The sequence below is a fragment of the Paramisgurnus dabryanus genome, chromosome 12 (assembly GCF_030506205.2).
Source record: "Paramisgurnus dabryanus chromosome 12, PD_genome_1.1, whole genome shotgun sequence".
Taxonomy (NCBI): Eukaryota; Metazoa; Chordata; class Actinopteri; order Cypriniformes; family Cobitidae; genus Paramisgurnus; species Paramisgurnus dabryanus.
Genome location: NC_133348.1, coordinates 24,896,557 through 24,910,838, shown reverse-complemented (window position 1 = coordinate 24,910,838; position 14,282 = coordinate 24,896,557). Strand labels below are relative to the sequence as shown.

At 38.7% G+C, this 14,282-nt stretch overlaps 1 protein-coding gene across 2 annotated transcripts in view; it reads left to right on the top strand.

The window, feature by feature from the left end:
• usp24 (ubiquitin specific peptidase 24) overlaps positions 1 to 14,282 on the top strand; it is a 75,171-nt gene that overhangs the window by 37,842 nt on the left and 23,047 nt on the right. For both annotated transcript variants that reach the window (XM_065257309.2, XM_065257310.2), the window contains 19 exons: positions 3,500 to 3,611; positions 3,695 to 3,771; positions 4,514 to 4,654; positions 4,757 to 4,810; positions 4,903 to 5,018; positions 5,197 to 5,263; positions 7,087 to 7,197; positions 7,455 to 7,553; positions 7,712 to 7,885; positions 8,122 to 8,207; positions 8,288 to 8,396; positions 8,877 to 9,035; positions 12,440 to 12,537; positions 12,615 to 12,710; positions 12,919 to 13,147; positions 13,224 to 13,386; positions 13,466 to 13,621; positions 13,797 to 13,867; positions 13,987 to 14,147. In XM_065257309.2, coding sequence (XP_065113381.1) covers positions 3,500 to 3,611; positions 3,695 to 3,771; positions 4,514 to 4,654; positions 4,757 to 4,810; positions 4,903 to 5,018; positions 5,197 to 5,263; positions 7,087 to 7,197; positions 7,455 to 7,553; positions 7,712 to 7,885; positions 8,122 to 8,207; positions 8,288 to 8,396; positions 8,877 to 9,035; positions 12,440 to 12,537; positions 12,615 to 12,710; positions 12,919 to 13,147; positions 13,224 to 13,386; positions 13,466 to 13,621; positions 13,797 to 13,867; positions 13,987 to 14,147 — 2,279 coding nt within the window. The remainder of the gene's footprint in view (positions 1 to 3,499; positions 3,612 to 3,694; positions 3,772 to 4,513; positions 4,655 to 4,756; positions 4,811 to 4,902; positions 5,019 to 5,196; positions 5,264 to 7,086; positions 7,198 to 7,454; positions 7,554 to 7,711; positions 7,886 to 8,121; positions 8,208 to 8,287; positions 8,397 to 8,876; positions 9,036 to 12,439; positions 12,538 to 12,614; positions 12,711 to 12,918; positions 13,148 to 13,223; positions 13,387 to 13,465; positions 13,622 to 13,796; positions 13,868 to 13,986; positions 14,148 to 14,282) is intronic.

Sequence of the window (14,282 nt, the reverse complement as noted above, 5' to 3'; positions counted from 1 at the left end):
TTACCCAAGTCTTAAATTTCTGAACTTACCTCCGTTCATTCCGAAAAGCGTTGTCCGCAGAATATAAAATTATAAGTAATTTAAAACGCTGAAGAACTAACTTAATCAGTGGCGGAGGCAGAAAGTGTATGATGGTGGGTCTCTAACAAGAAACCTTCCACACTGTCATAATCCATGCAGATCGTGCCATAAGCTATATTTCAGGTGTTGTGATCTGACTGTATACTGTGGGGTTGGCGAGAAACAATCCTTAAATTTAGTTTTGTATAAGCAAAAATCTTTTTCGGGGTAACGTAATTTAACCAACTAGCCCGTGGCTTACCTGAGCATTTGCCAGGTTCTGAAACATACTGTAGAGGACCCCGAAGCGAAAAAAAATCAACACTGCTTTATTGAAAATCAACTTAAACAGTCTGGCCGTCGAGTCACAAGCCACCAACAGCGTGTCAACTTTAGAGTTACACAGTTTTATATTTTAGACTTTAATATTGCTCTCTGCTGCAATGCACTCGAACCTAACGCGCTTTCCCTTCAGCTCTCCACAAACAGCAGCGATTGGCGGATGGAAAGCAAGAAAGTACCGTAATAAACCATAAATTTCCAAAAAGCGCAATTGTCTTCTTTTAGAAACAATTCAAACTTTTTTGATAGAGCAAATGCTTCAGGAGTTACGGTTAAATGAATAGCGGTAGAATCAGAGCCCTTTAGACCGTTTTTCAATCCGAAGGCTGTAGCCTCCTGAGGTTGCATAGGCAGGCTGCTGCATACGTCATCAAGCCTAGTTTATTTTACTGAGCATTACATTCGCAAGTCATAAGCATATTACAACAATTTACGATTAACTAAGAATAATACTCAATATTTTAAAGTTAATTTAAAAGTTTAATATTCTGAAATAGACAGTCTTTATGACATAGCCTATGCAGGATATGCGACCCTTCAGAGGCTGCAGCCTTCGGATTGAGAAAGGGTCTTAGTGGATAACGTAAGCAACACATAACAAACCATGAACACCCTTTTAATGGTAAATTTCATTTTCTTAATACAGATTCATCAGTTATTGTGTAATTAGAAAGGCTATTAAACGTGATGGCGCTATATATATAGTCCATATTTATGCATAAAACGTATGGGTGGAGTGTTTTTGACTCTGATCTCTAACTGATCTCATATTAGTGGATTTTATTTGTCAAAAAACATTGTTGATAGAATTTTATAGAAATCCTACTTACTCATATTAGTGTGATATATAAATATTGTAAATCAATCCATTTCTTGACTATTAATTAAGAAAAATCACAGCTCTTTGTCCTTTACTCAATGTATTTCAATGGCTCACTATGAGCTTCCAGGAACTAACTGAAGTCTCTATGAATCACGTGATGGCCGAGCCTTTTGGGCTTCCATTGTCAGAAGTCTCTTCCTAAAGGGCTATGGGTAGAATTTGTCGGCTCCAACACTCGCGGTCTAATAGCATTATGTTAAGCATTATGTATTTCCATGTATTTTGATTATCTGTTTTAAAACTGTTTATTTTATATTTTTCTATAACTGAATATAAAAATAGAACATTTTGAGAATTTCTGAGATCATTGGAATGCTTCTAGTAATGTGTCATGTTGGTCTTAAATTTTACTCATAATGGTCTTAAAAGGTCTTAAAAAGGTCTTAAATTTAACTTGCTGAAACCTGCAAGAACCCTGAGGGCGCTTTTGTGCGCAAACTCAATTTGGGCCGCAGAAGAACCACCATACACACACAGCTATGACACAAAGCTCCAGGAAATGGCTTAAGCACGTATTTGTATCACTATTCTTCAAACCTTTCGGGTATTTTCATTATAATAAAGAATATCTATAAAGATTATGTACCAGTGTTGCTTTTTTAAATGCATGTTATAAACGACTCAAGCTAACAGTGAATGATAAGGACTTACTGATCAAAAGCGTGTGTGCCTCATAAGCCTTGAAAAGTGAAGCCTCTGGCTCTTTGATCGCCCCCTGGTGGCTGGCTGCAGTACAAGTCATAAACCCCGCCCTCTCCATTCAAACAAATGGGACTCTGCTCTAAATAAAAAAAATATTTACATTCCCAATAAAAGTTTCCGAAATATGGTTTTGGTCTTTTCAAGTAGTTGTTATCACGCTGATATATGTTCAAGTGTTCATTATCGTGGTAAGTTTCATTTTAGTTTGTAATTTGATGCTATAGAAACGGGGCGTGTCGTTATGATTGGCGTGGTTGAATTCGTCACGCGAGCGTTTTGGCGGAAGTTTGATACTGCAGCTCCGCCTCTGGCTCCACGGACGATTCCTTCTTCGCATGCCTTGGCTCCAAACTGACGTTTTACGTAACATGGCGGCGACCGTGGTCTGACATTTTTGGCTTTAATGCATTACAATGGTGGGAGGCGACATCGCATCGTCCATCTTTTTTTATGGTCTATGATCAAAAGCCATAGTACATGAAATAGTTGTGCATAATATATCCGCTGTGCGATTCAGAATATGCCAGGTATTATTAGTTTATATTGGTATTTATTGTCCCATCCCTTTTTTTTTCTAAAAATTATACATGCATGTGTGTGTTTTTATATTATTATTTTTTAAAACATATGTATGATGTAAACAAAACTTTTATTCTGCAAACGATTAGTTGTTATGCAGCCCTAAAACATTATTTTATACAATGTAGTGCTGTTGGTTGTTAGCTATATTTTTCTAAGGTTTAATTACACACAATTTACACACAATGATAAAATTAATGTCATAAAACTGAGCCCCCCATCTCGCACCCCCTAGTTTAGGAACTATTAAAGGTCTTGTTCTTCCTGTGTTTTTGAAGCTTTGATTGTGTTTACAGTGCGCAATATAACATGTGTTCATGTTTCACGTGTAAAAAACGCATTATTTTCACACAATTTACTTATTTGTATACTGCTGTTTTCACTGTCCTCAAAACAGGCTTATGTCGTCTTTGAAGTCCCTCCTTCAGAAATACGTAAAGAGTTCTGATTATGTAGTTTGTTTAGTGTGTTGCGATTCGACAGCAGTTGAGCTTATCTGGCTACTGATGTATTCCTGTGGGCGGAGTTTAGTGAAACACTCTTATATTGACGTCATTCAATCGGGAAGTAGAGGACTGTAGTCCAAACCGGCCATGCGCTGTAGGCTTTAAAAGGGGACTTCTGTTAAATAAAATATATTGCCTGGCAGTTAACTTTGAGCTTTATCATTTTGCAGGTATTATGATCTAACAGCAACATTGCACACTAAATAAGTTTGAAAAATGGGATCAGGAAGAACAGGATCAAATTCCATTGTTATAGCTTTTTTAAATTAAGGATTTTGTATAATGACAATTCAGTGCTTTATTGAAATTAATAAAGGTGGTGTTAACTACAGTACTGCTACTGTAAAGTAATTGTATTTGCAGTCATTCATTCTGTGTTGGTTATTTGTATTTTTTCTTGATGGTTTTCATCTGTCTCGTGTCTTAGATGTGTTTTGAATGGTTCACTAAAGGACAGCATGATCTGGAGAGTGATGTTCAACAGCAGCTCTTTAAAGAGAAAATCCTCAAACTGGAGCCTTATGAGATCACTATGAATGGTGAGGAAGTCACCACATATAATATAAATGTAGCACTTTTTACCATGAATGTGTCAAATTTCTGTGTTTTTGTTGTTTTTCAGGGTTTAACCTTTTCAAGACCTTCTTTGAGAACGTGAACCTCAGTGACCATCGTCTCAAACGGCAGGGAACCCAGCTGGTATGATCTTCTAAGATGGTTCGCAGTAACCATTTCTATCATGTTTATAGTCTATGGCAGGGGTGGGCATTCCTGGAGGGCCACTGTCCTGCAAATTTTAACTTCAACTCTAATATAACACCTGAAAAATCTAATCAAAGACTGTGATTACTTGGAAATTCATTCAGGTGTGTATAATAATGTTGGAGCTAAACTTTGCAGGACAGTGGCTCTCCAGGACCAGGAATGCACACCCCTGGTCTATGGCCTAATGAATGTTACCTGCAGGTATACTGAAATTTCATCCGCCAAATGTCAATTCTGTTAATGTCAAACTCTATTACCAAGATAGACAGGCTGTCGAACACAGAAAAACACACACTCTCCGTCTATCAATTTTTTTTACATTGAGACTTAAGAGCTTCAATGAGGTCGGGCATTAATGTTAGGTTGTAAGTTCTGGCTCTCAGTCATTGTCCCAGTTTATTCAAGTGGGTTCAGGTCTGGGCTTGTGCAGGCCAGATAAGTTCTTCAACACCAGACTCTGTGATTTATTTCCTTAAGGACCTCGCTTTGTGCACAAGGGCTCTATCATACTGGAACAGTATTTCTTCTGAAAATTATTGAGTAATACAACCATTACTAAAAGTACACAGAATCAAGCATACAGTTTATGCACATGCACAATAATTTAGGTTTTGGTGGGTGTCCACATACATTTGTTAGCTACACAAGCTGAATTATTGCACAAATTTTGTTTTAGTGTGTGGAGCGATTGGATCTGGCTGGGATGGACTTTATATGGAGAATTGCTATGGAATCTCCAGACGAGGACATCGCCAACGAAGCCATTCAGCTCATCATCACATACAGCTACATAAACCTCAACCCCAAAATGAAAAAAGTCAGTTGTCAAACAATTCTGACATTTCCCAAATGCACAATTTCCCAAATGCACAGTTTCTCAGTTTTTCCCCGATAACTTTTTTGTTTTTTTCTCTGGCAGGATTCTGTGTCTTTACATAAGAAGTTTATTGCTGACTGCTATAAGAGATTAGAGGTTTGTGCTTGAATGAGAATCGTCAGTGTATTTTATTTGTTGTTTATCTGTGATTTTAATATATTTGGATTTCATCTCTTTATGACACATAGGCTGCTAGCTCTGCGTTGGGCGGTCCGACCCTTACACATGCCGTTACCCGTGCAACCAAGATGCTGACTGCCACTGCTATGCCAACAGTCGCTACATCAGTACAATCTCCCTCCAGGTATAAGAACTAACTTTGGGGTTTTGGGGCTAATGTTAGTTTTACTACGACGTAACTGTGGTGTAGGTCTCATGCATTAATGTGTTTAAGATTGAGTTGTTGATGCAAGTACACTGGCAGTAGATCTTTTTGGCTTGGGGTGGCAAGTCAATAAACAAACAATCTTTTCCGTTCTCAGGTCCAGTAAGCTGGTCATCATTGAGAGACTTCTGCTATTGGCTGAGCGTTATGTTATTACAATAGAGGTGAGAGCTGAAACACATTTACACATTGTCATGGGAGATCCCTAATGTTCATTAGTTGTGTTTTTTTTTTTTGTTAGGCCAATTGTATTTGTTTTAATTGTTTAAAGGAAATGCATTATCAATATAATTGCAATTCTTAATATTTTGCATTGTAACAATTGGTTATGCCATCTGTTAATTATGTTTTTTATTTAATAGTTGAATTAAGTTAGCTACTTCCTGTTAGTATCTTGGCTAACTAAGTTTTAAGTGATACAGTATCTTTATGGCATATCAAATGCTTTAAAGGTCTGATTATCGAGTGGCTGTGGCATTCACCCTCTCCTAGTTTCTCTGGCTCTTTATCTCCCTGCTGAAACCTGCAGGTGTACAGTCACAGCATTTATAGCTTTCAGAAATAATCGTTCCAGGATGCAGCAAAAGTGATCTGATACAGTCATTTCTGCATGTATTCAAACCGAGATAAATAGAGAGGCAGACTTCTCACCAAGCATTCAGTCTGAAAAATACACATTAGCCTGTTATTGACAGACATTTGTCCCATCTATGAATTTGAGGTAATAGATTCTGTATTTCTGCTATCCATCTACCCACTTAGTGAACTTCATTAATAGAAAATGTTGTTGCAGTAAAGGCTCGTTCGCAGCAAAGATGATTACGATAACTATAATGATAACATTTTAAAAATCGTTCTTTATTTAGGAGAAAAGCAAAGTCCACAACTATAATGATGCAGAGGAATGATATTATGTAGATAACTTTCAAAGCAACTGATGAACAATAAAACATTGACAGGCAATTCAAATGTAAAGGGGTTGCACATTTAAATTAAAAAATGTTTGGAATAAACGTGGGAGTTTAGATAAAACGCAACATTATTTCTCGCTACAAATATGAACACTAATATAGTGAAAGTTATCGTATTTGGTGTGAACCCTAATAGAGTAAACGATTTCGCTCGTTGTGTGAATGCTAATATAGTAAACATTATCGTTCTTGGTGTGAACGTTAATATAGTAAACGTTATCGTTCTTGGTGTGAACGTTAATATAGTAAACGTTATCGTTCTTGGTGTGAACGCAAATATAGTAAACGTTATCGTTCTTGGTGTGAACGTTAATATAGTAAACGTTATCGTTCTTGGTGTGAACGTTAATATAGTAAACGTTATCGTTCTTGGTGTGAACGTTAATATATTTAACGTTAACGCTCTTGGTGTGAACGCTAATATAGTAAACGTCATCGCTCTTGGTGTGAACGCTAATGTAGTAAACATAATCGTTCTTGGTGTGAACGCTAATATAGTAAACGTCATCGCTCTTAGTGTGAACGCTGATATTGTAAACATTATAGTTATCGCTCTTGGTGTAAACCCTAATATAGTAAACGTTATCGTTCTTGGTGTGAACGCTAATATAGTAAACGTTATCGTTCTTGGTGTGAACGCTAATATAGTAAACTTTATAAATGCTTCTAACTTCTCTACATTTTTAGTAGCATAAAATTAGTCTTAGATCTTTTCTAAATATTATAACTTTTCTTAGTAAAGTAAACTGAATATGCATTGTCCTCTTTGAAACGCATAGTGTGGTGAAATCTAATTAATTTTAGTGAATCAGTTGAATGATTCTGTTGAACAAACTTCTGTTGAAAAAGAGTAGTTTTAAAATAGCTTTACAATACTGGTTCAACACAGAAATAAGCCATATGGCAGGGTTTCCCAAACGGGTGTTCGCGAGGGGATTGTAGAGGGATTATGAGTTGATGAAAAGGTCAAGGGTGTTGAAAAGTTTGAAAACCCTGATGTATGGTATCCGTTTTAGGACTTGTATTCAGTTCCTCGAACCATTCTACCTCATGGGGCATCTTTCCACGGCCATCCTGTTACACTTCACATCACATACGAGTCTACCAAAGACACATTCACCTTGGAGGTAATTTTTCTCTGACACAAATACTTTTCAATTTGCTTGTCACAACAGACATTTATAACAAATTGTAAGCATGGTCTTTATAAACATTTTCCCTATTTGGATAATTGAGAAGCATTGATAGATGGCATGTGCTTACCAAGCATAACATTCCCAGATACAGGGATATGCTGGTCATTTGTTCAGTCTGTCTGGTGTTGGCTTGCCTTATATGATTGCAGACATCAAAAACACTTATGCGTGTGTGTTTGTGTGTGTAGGCCCACAGCAATGAAACTATAGGAAGCATCAGATGGAAGATAGCAGAGCAGCTCAGCTGTCCGGTGGACAATGTGCAGATATTTGCCAATGACAGCATGGTGAGTTCAACACAAACTGTGATCCAACCCAATCGTAGCTGAGCATCACACACCTGCCAAACTCGCAGTGCTCCAGTACGATGTGTTTTGGAGTTCATACAACAAGGTTACCCTTCCAGTTATCTACTTAACTTACAACCTGTTAAATGCACTTCTAGCTGACAATGAATCGTGACCAGAAGCTGTTGAACCAGCTGGGTTTTTCAGACGAGCAGAGTTTGACAGTAAAGAGCTCGGGAACAGGAACTCCATCAGGCAGCTCAGCGGACAGCTCTGCCTCGGCGAGCTCCAGTAGCAGCGGGGTCTTCAACTCGGCATACGCTCTCGAGCAGGTACACACAGACTGACTGTTATTCTGGATCAAATACACACTACTGGAGAGGGTATACAATCAATCTAAGTTGAGCTTTGTGTTGGTAACACAATCGGATGGGTTTGATCCCCAAGCAGCACACATACTGATTAAAATTTTTTATGAAAGCATCTTCTAAATGCATTAAATGCCTTTAAACACCCAAGCAGTAAATGTTTCTCAACTCTGCATTATTGCTTGTTTCTGTGATTGCAGGAGAAATCTCTTCCTGGAGTCGTAATGGCATTGGTGTGTAATGTCTTTGAGATGCTTTATCAGCTGGCCAACTTGGAGGAACCAAGGTAAAGAAGCTTCATGGACGTATATTCTTTTTTTTTTTTTTACGTGACTTATATATGCCTGTGTGGTCGTGTTTTTCCAGAATAACTTTGCGCGTGAGGAAGTTGTTGCTGCTTATCCCGACTGACCCGGAAGTACAGGACGCACTTGATAACTTTGTGCCAAAAGAGTCCAGCGTCTGGAGTCACCAGGTACCATCTAAACACTGCTTTTTGGCCCAGCACTGGCCTGTACAAACAGCACTGGTGTGACCTCATGGTTAAACATTTGGGTTTGTAATTAAGAGGTTGTAGGTTAAAAGCTTCAGATTTGTTAGTTTCCCTATAAGTCAAATGTTTGGACACACTTGAAGGAGATGGTCCTAAACTGCATTAATCAAACTGTAGTTTAATTAATGGTTTGTTGAAAAATATTCAGAGCGATAACTTTTTGGCTTTTTGGAAAGTTTGTATAATTTCTTAGGTTTTTATAATCGTTTAATATAATATGCTTAAAAGTATGGGACGTTGAAAGAAAAAGGGTAAAAAGTCTAACAACTATCTGCATGCTTCAGCATTTTGATGCAATAACAGAAAATCATGTGACTATGTGTTTGTTTTTAGTATGGTGCACAGAACATTGTGCCCTGCCAGACAGTTAATATGACACATTTTATCTCTCTCTCTCTCCAGAAAACTCTGTTTACACTCGGATCAGGTTCGCAGGCCTCTAAGTCTCCATCTCTGTCCAGCAAACAGCAGCACCAGCAGAGTGCAGCGTCCATCCTGGAGTCTCTGTTTCGTTCGTCTGCACCGGGCATGTCTACATTCAGAGTGCTTTATAATTTAGAGGTACATTATAAATCTGTTGAGAGTTTGAAGTAGGACTTGTTTTGTTTTTTACAATAGAAAATGTGCAAACCATCATTACTTGTGCAATTCCCTATGAAATTCCTCTTCATCTTACAACTAAGGGTCCGTTTACATAACAACGATTTTAAATGGGAAAGATTTCATGCGATTTGGGTCATCAATATTCAGACGGTAATTGTTTCTCGTGAGGATGACCGTAAAAATATATTTACATGCCGCCTCTGTGATCAAACTCGTGCATTTGGATGAAGATAAACTTGCGGTTAGGGATGCACCGATAGGATTTTTTGCGCTGATACCGATACCGATTTAAACAAACAACTTCTGTCCGATACCGATATTAAAGACTTGTATACAATACTATACAGTTGGTCATTAGCTAGTTTATTTCTGAATCAAATAATTGTTACTGAACATGGATTGGATCTAATTAACATTCAACTGACCAACATAATAAGAGAGGCAGAAATTAAGCTAAAACTAATATAATAAGACAGCATGACAACCTTCAAAGGTGGTTTTTGCTATTTAGCATTTATTTTATTATCAACATTAACTCATTTTTTTACATATAATGGATTTATTTATGCAGTTAATTTATAAACAATCGGTATCGGCCTTTCCCGTGCTATTGCCGATATGCCGATGGTTTCAAATTCATCAAAAATTGGACGATAAATATCGGCGGCCGATATATCGGTGCATCACTACTTGTGGTGGATGTGTGAGTTTATAATTTCGAAACATCTGGAAATGCGCTGCATGTGTGGTTAATTGATGACCCGAATACTCGATTATATGTATATGGAATAGCCTACTGTTGTAATTGAATACATTTTAAATTTGTGTTTAACACTTGTTGCTGCTGATAATAGACATTTAAATTGTCTTTATGTGAGTTCCCACTCGTTGTAGAAGAGCGATGAAAGATTGTGCCCATACTTCTCATCATTTCAGATATGAAGATGTCAATGTTTAAAATGCTCGCAAAGATGCATTTCTGGTGCAGAATAAATGCAAAGCGCTTGGCCATATGGTGCTGTTTTTAGTGGTCTAAATGGAAGTGCAGAATGACTTTTACATTGATCCCTTTTATAAACTCAGACATCTGGATTCAGATGGCAATTAAATGACCACACGACCTTGGTGTTTGTCATAAAACAGTTGGTTATTTTGCCGGGCATTTCTATGCGGGTGGTCGGAGAAAAACACTGACATTCTGGATTTCACCTACCCCCTGTAAATTATGAAAAAACCTTACGTACCCCACGAGAAACAATTACTTTCCGAATAGGCTTGCCGCGATAGTAGGTGCAACGGTGATAACCGGTGCTTCAGCCTCTCACCGGTTAGATCACTTGCCCACCGCGACACCATCTTTCACCATCGTTTTGATATTTTTGTGTAATTAAATCATTTAGTTTTGTTAAAGAGAGGAAACACTTACAACTGAATGCGTCTGCTGCCTGAATTCAGTGGAGCTGAACGCACGTCACGTCACAGAGCAGCAGGTGTCAGATTTCATTTATTTCGATGGTCGAAGGCAGAAGCTGTGTGCTTACTCGTTTTTGTTATAATATACATATATGATGTTTAATATGAGCGAGATCGTTTTGTTATTGTGTTTTTCATCAAGAAAAATAATAAACTCATCATTCAAGCAGCGCTTTATGGAGAAGTAGCCGGTTGCACTGCTTGGGACTGGCGGTTCTGTGAGAATTACCTGCGCACTTAAGTAAACCAGCTGTTGCACTCGCATTGCACGCAAATTCATACGCGATTTAACGCAACGTACGCAAGCACTGCATTTAAACAGTTGCGTAATTCAAAAGTGAAAGTAAAATGTGCACGTCTGCATGCGCATTTATTAGCCCCTCCCACCCGGTGACACCGGTATCACCGGGTTTGTGGCGCATTGATTAACCGGTGGGAAAATTATGTCACCGCGGCAACCCTATTTCCGAATAAGGCTTAAGTATACATAAACTAGAATCTGTGATAATGGTGACGTCACACGAGTATAATGTTGCGTTCCAGACAACTCGGATTTAGAATATTTCCCTCTGGAAATATTGGAAATAACATTTACATTAAGTAAAATTAGGAGTATTCGGTAACATTAATGTTACAAATAATTTCGTAAAATCAAAAAAAATTGTTCCTTCCAAACATAATTTCCTGGTTGAAGTGGGAATGACCCTAAAACCGAGTTGATTGGAATGTAGCATTAATTTAGTCTATAGGCATGCGCAAGTGTCACAAAAACATCAATGTTGGCCAAAAGGATGTGTGCTTGTGCTTCTCAAGATACTTCGTTTATTAACGTTTCTCCAACAAAGTTTACAAAATTTATAGTCCAGTGTCACTCGTAATAACTTACTTTCCATCTTTCCACCTTAAGCCACCTTTCCACTGCACACGACATACGGAAACGACAGTCGGAGTTCTCCCCCTAGTGGCAGTTGTAATGAAGTTTCAGTTTAATCGTATATGGGAGAGAAACTCATTCCAGCGAAAGAGGCTTCATTCTAATATGTTTACCATGCTGGAATAAATAAATGAACGCAAATTAATGAAACAATAAACAGCTATGCATATATGACAAAGATTGCAAATATTTTTTGGAGAGAACATATGAAGACAAGATTAAAATAATAACGTACACAAATTAAATTAATAATGTATTATTAGTAATCAAAAGTGTTTTTTAAGGATTCGAGTGTTACTAATAAAGTTAAAACAAAAGGATTAATCATTTTCACCTCACACACAGTTTGTGATTGGAATACAATGAAAAAAATCACTTCCGGTCGGCATATCACATGCGGTTTAGTCGCACAAGTTCAAATTTTTTAACGGATCCAACGCTCAAAACGGATCCGATATTTACGCATCCGCAGGTGGTCGGCACCTCACGCAACCCCTTTGTGACTCTTCATAGGAAATGAATGAATTGCGGCTTATCGGCCGTCGTTTGTCGTGTACAGTGGAAAGGCGGCTTTACTGTCCATCTAAATGCTTTGCTGTCTTGATTGTTGGGCTGGACCAGAATATTTGATTATTCGAATATTCGTTCTGTGGGTTGACATTTGATTTTTTTATTTTGAGATTCTAATAATCTTTTTTTTTCATTATTAGCGTTAATACATCGCCATCTACTGGCCTGACATACATTATACAGCGTATTTAGTCGCCTCCGCATTTGCGTGTTATTGTATATCTTTTTGACAGCAAAACTTTTCCATTTTTCACTACATCGTTGTTATGTAAACATAGCCTTAGAGGTGTGTGACGTTTTGTCCTGTTCTGTGTCAACTTGAGTTTATGATTTGTGGTTAACACCTACTATACACAAAAACACTCACCACTGTCCCATCCCACAGGTGTTGAGCTCAAAATTGATGCCCACATCAGATGATGAAATGGCAAAGACCAGCGTCAAATCTTTCTGCGAGAACTTCCTCAAAGCTGGAGGTCTCAGGTAGCGGTCTGCTTTTGACCCATAATTCATGTTTAGACTACTGGATATTGAATCATTTAACACTGTCTCATACACAGTCTGGTGGTCAACGTCATGCAGAGAGACTCAATACCATCTGAGGTGGATTATGAGACCAGACAGGGAGTCTATTCCATCTGCCTGCAGTTGGCCAGGTGCAGTCCTATTTATCAGTCTGAACCTAGTTCTTATTCTGCTTTTGTCCCCCTCCTGGCAAATTGAGTCGCAATGAGCCCATTTAAAAAAAAATGTTGTTTTTTTACATTCTCTAAAATGGTGTAAGATTTATTGGAACCCAAGCTTCTAGAAGTCAAAAGCATGCACCAAGTCATTTTCAGACTGGCTCATTGTCGCCATCTTTAGGTTCCTGCTGGTAGGGCAGTCCATGCCAAGTATACTAGATGAGGAGTTGGGTAAGGATGGTCCAGATACTCTATCCTCTCGGCCTTTCCGTAACGCCGGGCGACAGAGCGGGCGGCAACTCTCCGTCTGTGGAACTCCAGAAAAGTCCTCCTACCGACAGGTGTCCATGTCTGATAGATCCTCAATACGAGTAGAGGAAATCATTCCGGCCGCCCGTGTCGCCATACAGGTGCGTTAGTGTCCTTGATTTGTTCTTTTTAAAATATTTTTGCTGCCTTGTTGACATCAGTGCTTGGTCATTTTAGACAATGGAGGTTGGGGACTTCACATCCACAGTAGCGTGTTTCATGCGACTCACCTGGGCGGCAGCCGCCGGCCGATTGGACCTGGTTGGCAGCAGCCAGCCAATCAGAGAGACCACCAATTCCCTTCTGCCGCTGGGAGTGCGCAGCAGGGTTAGCAGCACAGGTGAGGTGTCGATTAATAATATGCTTCTGCTTTTTACCACCCGCATCCGTCGCAATGTTTTCTCACATCTGCTTTTCAGGCAGTAACTGTAGTTCGGGAAGCGAAGGTGAGGCTACGACTCTACAGGCGGGCATATGCGTCAAACAGCTGTCGGTGTCCATCAAAGACACTATCATCGCACGAGAAGCCCTTTCTTTACTCGTCACGTGCCTTCAGCTGCGCTCTCAACAACTCTGTAAGAAATTCATATAGTATCTGGACAGGCCTGCTTGTTTTTATTAAGAATGTTTTTGGTGTTTTGGAATAATTGGTAGTCGTCAAATACCTCTATGATAACACAAATCATATATGGGAATTGTCAAGTGACCAAAGTCACATAATCATTTTGTGCTTTATAATTCTCCTTAAAGGTTCCTTTTACTCTCTGCTTTCTGTGAACGATTTCATCATTGATATTCTGCTGGGGTCGTCCAGCGGAGAGGTTAGTAGTTTTCTCTATTGTTACAGTAATACAAACTGATATTAAATTGCTTTTAATCAGTATGACATCAGGGACAAGATACCTCAGAGAAATAAATTTGTTACTCCATGCACACACAGATTCGTCGTGTGGCGTGCGATCAGCTCTACACCCTGAGTCAATCGGACACATCGCAGTACCCTGATCTCCAGAAGCCCAACCTCTTCCTGCTGAAGGTGATTCTGACGGCTCAGCTTCCTCTCTGGTCCCCAACCAGCATCATGAGGGGCATTAATCAAAGGTCAGATGCACCAAACACGCAGCTTTTTTGGGAAAGATCATTTTAACCATTGTGCTAATGAACTACAATTGATAAATGATAAAAAACTAGGACAGTCAATAGATTAATTGTGATTAATTGCATACAAAATAAAAG